Genomic DNA, 3,658 nt, shown 5'->3' on the forward strand with positions numbered 1-3,658 from the left:
TTATTAGGTATTATATCGATAATAAACTAATTGATGAAAGTCATAAAGAACTTGTTCAAAAAGCCATTCTTAATGGAATAAAAAATAATATTTCAATTGAATTTATTCAATGTATTGATGTTAAACAACCATTACCAATTATTAATACAATTAATCTTTCAGAAGAGGTTATAAAAACCATTCTTGACCATTCAGAGAAATACGGTAAATGGGAATTAAGTGAAATGTATTTACAACAAAGTGTTTGTGAATTTAAAAATGGTAACAGAGATCCATTATTAATTCATCTTTTAAGTGTAGCAAGAAAATTAGGAATGAAATTTGATATAGAAAAAGATGTTTTAATGTCATTAGAACCAACAGAACAAAATACAATTGATCTTGTTAATTATTTTAGTACATTAAATGAATATGATAAATCAGCAAAAGAAGCAGAAGATGCATATACTTCTAAATATTTTGAACAAAATAAATTTGATAGTTTTGATGATATTCAAATTCCTCTTGTTGCTATTATTCCTATTGGTCCTTCAAGTGATGAATTCTTTTATCCAATAGCAGAGAAGATGGAAGCATTAGGAACTGAGTTTTTATTTGATCTTGGAAATACACCATTTAGATTTATGAAAATGAGTAAACGGATATTTAGTAATAAGAATATTAGCTTTCTGCGATTCTTTTCAATTGTTGCTATACTTAATTGTGAAAATTTAAAAGATTATGAAATTAAGAAACATATTAATTCTCTTCAATCAACTGTTGATGCTAATTGGGAAAATGTATATTCTATTCAATTTCTTTTAATAAATTATCCATCAGATTTACCTAATGTTAATACATTTATAAAAACAGAAGATAATAAAATACATGTTATTAATAATTGTCCTGTTGTAAAAAATATTATTAACTCAGTTATGTTACAATTAGGAGAAATGAAAACAATTTATCCTGCATTAGCTCCTGATAAATATATTCTACCAAAAAAAACTACAACTATTTCTTTCTTATTAAATGCAGGTGAGGTTCATCTTTATCTTAAACATTTTGATATTTCATTTAAATTCTTTAAAGATGCATTAAAGATGGCAAAAACTTCTAATGATTCATTTAGTTTAATGACTGCTTGTATTGGAATGTGTTCTTGTTTAATTACTGAAAAAAAACCATTTGAAGATGTAATAAATGAAACTTTAGAAATACTTAATAAAAAAGGAGAAAAAAGATGTTGTAAACGAATTAAATTATTACACGCTCAGTATTATATTGATATACAAAATAACGAACAAGCAAAGAAAATTATTGAAGATATTAATAAAACTTATGATGGAAATGAAATTAGTGGAGATATCTTTGATTGTTATGTTGCTCTTCAACAAGCTAATGTACTTAATCAATTAGGAATGATTCAACATCAAAAATATATTCTTCAAAGAGTAAGTTGTTTAAGTAAAGAATTAAGTTTCGCTAATTTTGCTATAAATGAATTAGCAAAACTATTAAATGTATATTTTATGAATGATATTGATGAAAAAGAAGATTTATCTTCTTTGCATGATCAAACAATTACAAAAGTTCAATGGGAATCATTACAATCTTATGTATTATATAGAAGTATTTCATTAAGAAATAAGTACGATCTAAAATGTGCTCAAATCATTTTAAGACTTTTAACAAAATATATTTCTTATATTAAAAAAGATGATCAACACGTTCTATTAAATCGTCTAAAAATTATTACAAAAATAAATGGTGAAGTGTTAACAATTCCTTCTTCTGCTGAACCTTTCCCATTTTTATTATCAACTTCTATAACACCATCTTCTCCAATAATTCAAACACAATCTGATACTCTTGATAGTCCATGGATTGTTGATCCAACCGCAGATAAAAAAGCATCAGAAAAAGTATATCTTGTAGAAAATGAAGAAAGTGAACTTAGAATAACATTTAAAAATCAATTGTCAATACCTGTGAAAGTTAGTTGTTTATATCCAGAATTTACTGGTGTTAAAATAAAAACATTCCCTGTATCAATTGAACTTCCTGAATTATCTACAGTAGTCTCAACTATCAAATTTATTCCATTACACCATGGATTATTAACAATTGACAAACTTAATTATACTTGTTGTTCCCTCCATTTTAATGTACCAGTTAATATAAATATTTGTGTTATTCCACCATTACCATTACTTAAACCTCTTCCATTTCCTCCTTCTATAACAGTATTTCCTGGAGAAACTAAAATAATATCAATCCCTTTACTCAATGAAGGAAATACAGTAGTGGGCAAAGCTTTTGTTAAAGTAAAAGGTGAAGGAATTTATCTTCTCGATTGTTTTGAAAATCAACTTCCATTAGAACAGTCACAACTTGCCCAAATAAAAGTAGGTATTAATACAACAAACTCACTTCAATCAACTATTCAAATTCAATATAATACTTGTGAAAGAGATTGTTTTGCTCGTTTAGTTGAACTACCAATTAATGTTTTTGTTTCAGCTGGACTAAAGGCAGAGTCTTGGGAAGTTCGTTCAGGAGAAAATGAAATTCAAATTAGTTGTATTTTACATAACCCTTCATACAACGCATTTATTGTTATAATGGAAACTTTTCATATGAATCATAAACACAAAAAAACTACTACTGTCTTTTCAGAAGCTCAATCAAGACACAAACTTGTTACTTATATCGATAAACCTGATGAATTTAATGAGACAATAATAAAAGATATTATTAATCGTGAAGTTATTATTAAATGGCAAGAAGCTGGAGGAAGGAATGGTCTTATTTTATTTGATGAGAAGTTATTATTAAAGTTATAGTGTTATATTCAAGTTTTATTCTATGCTCATTATTTATGTTTAAGGTTTTCTATAATTAAATTAATAATAAAACTATAATTATTCTTTTACTGTTTTGATTTAAAACCAGTCTTATACCAGACAAATGAATTGATTAATTTCTTAATTAAAAAAACACTTTGTATTGATTCTGATTATTTCATCTTTATTAAATTTAATTCTTTCTTTGATCATTGTCATCATATATTTTATGTACTTTATTCTTTCTAGTGCTTTAACTTTTATTCCTTCTTCATTATTTTCTTTTAATTTCATGATGCACTTGATTCTGTACCATTTCCTTCCCTTGACCAAATCTTCTAGTCTATTGATTTTCTTTAGGATTTCTTTTATTTCATCAAATTTGTCTCCTATTATTTTATTTTGGAGATAGAGGTGCATAACCATTGAAATCCTCTTCATATCATCTTCCACTTCCTGCATTCTGCTTCATAACCATATCCATCTATTATTAATTTCCATTATTAATCGGTCAGCTTCTTTTCTTTTCCAGTAGTAATTAATGTTTGAACATTTTTCTACTTTCATTTCTTTTATTTTATTGATGAGAGTGTTAAGATATTCTTCATCAATTTCAGTAGAGTTATTCTTTAATATGATGTTTTTTATTATTGAATTACACTCTACTCTTCTTTCTATTATATCATTTACTTTCACTTTAATGTACCGTTTAGTGCTTTCTTTTATTTTATGTGACATTTTAATATATTTAATATATTCTTTTTCATTATTGACCATTGATGTTTGTCACTTTTATTATACTTTCTATTTGTTCCCATCTTAATGTGATATAT

The 3,658-nt window shown here is 25.6% G+C and overlaps 1 protein-coding gene across 1 annotated transcript, besides 1 other annotated feature; it reads left to right on the top strand.

The window, feature by feature from the left end:
• Nucleotides 1–224: 224 nt before the first annotated feature.
• EHI_018490 (uncharacterized protein) lies at nucleotides 225–2,825 on the top strand (the record flags this gene model as incomplete). Its single annotated transcript, XM_001914396.1, has 1 exon — nucleotides 225–2,825. One exon carries the CDS (start codon nucleotides 225–227, stop codon nucleotides 2,823–2,825), a length of 2,601 nt encoding a protein of 866 aa, XP_001914431.1.
• A 134-nt stretch (nucleotides 2,826–2,959) lies between these two features.
• Nucleotides 2,960–3,658: a repeat region.

Source organism: Entamoeba histolytica, genomic scaffold, assembly GCF_000208925.1.
Source record: "Entamoeba histolytica HM-1:IMSS scf_1104750516549 genomic scaffold, whole genome shotgun sequence".
Taxonomy (NCBI): Eukaryota; Evosea; order Mastigamoebida; family Endamoebidae; genus Entamoeba; species Entamoeba histolytica.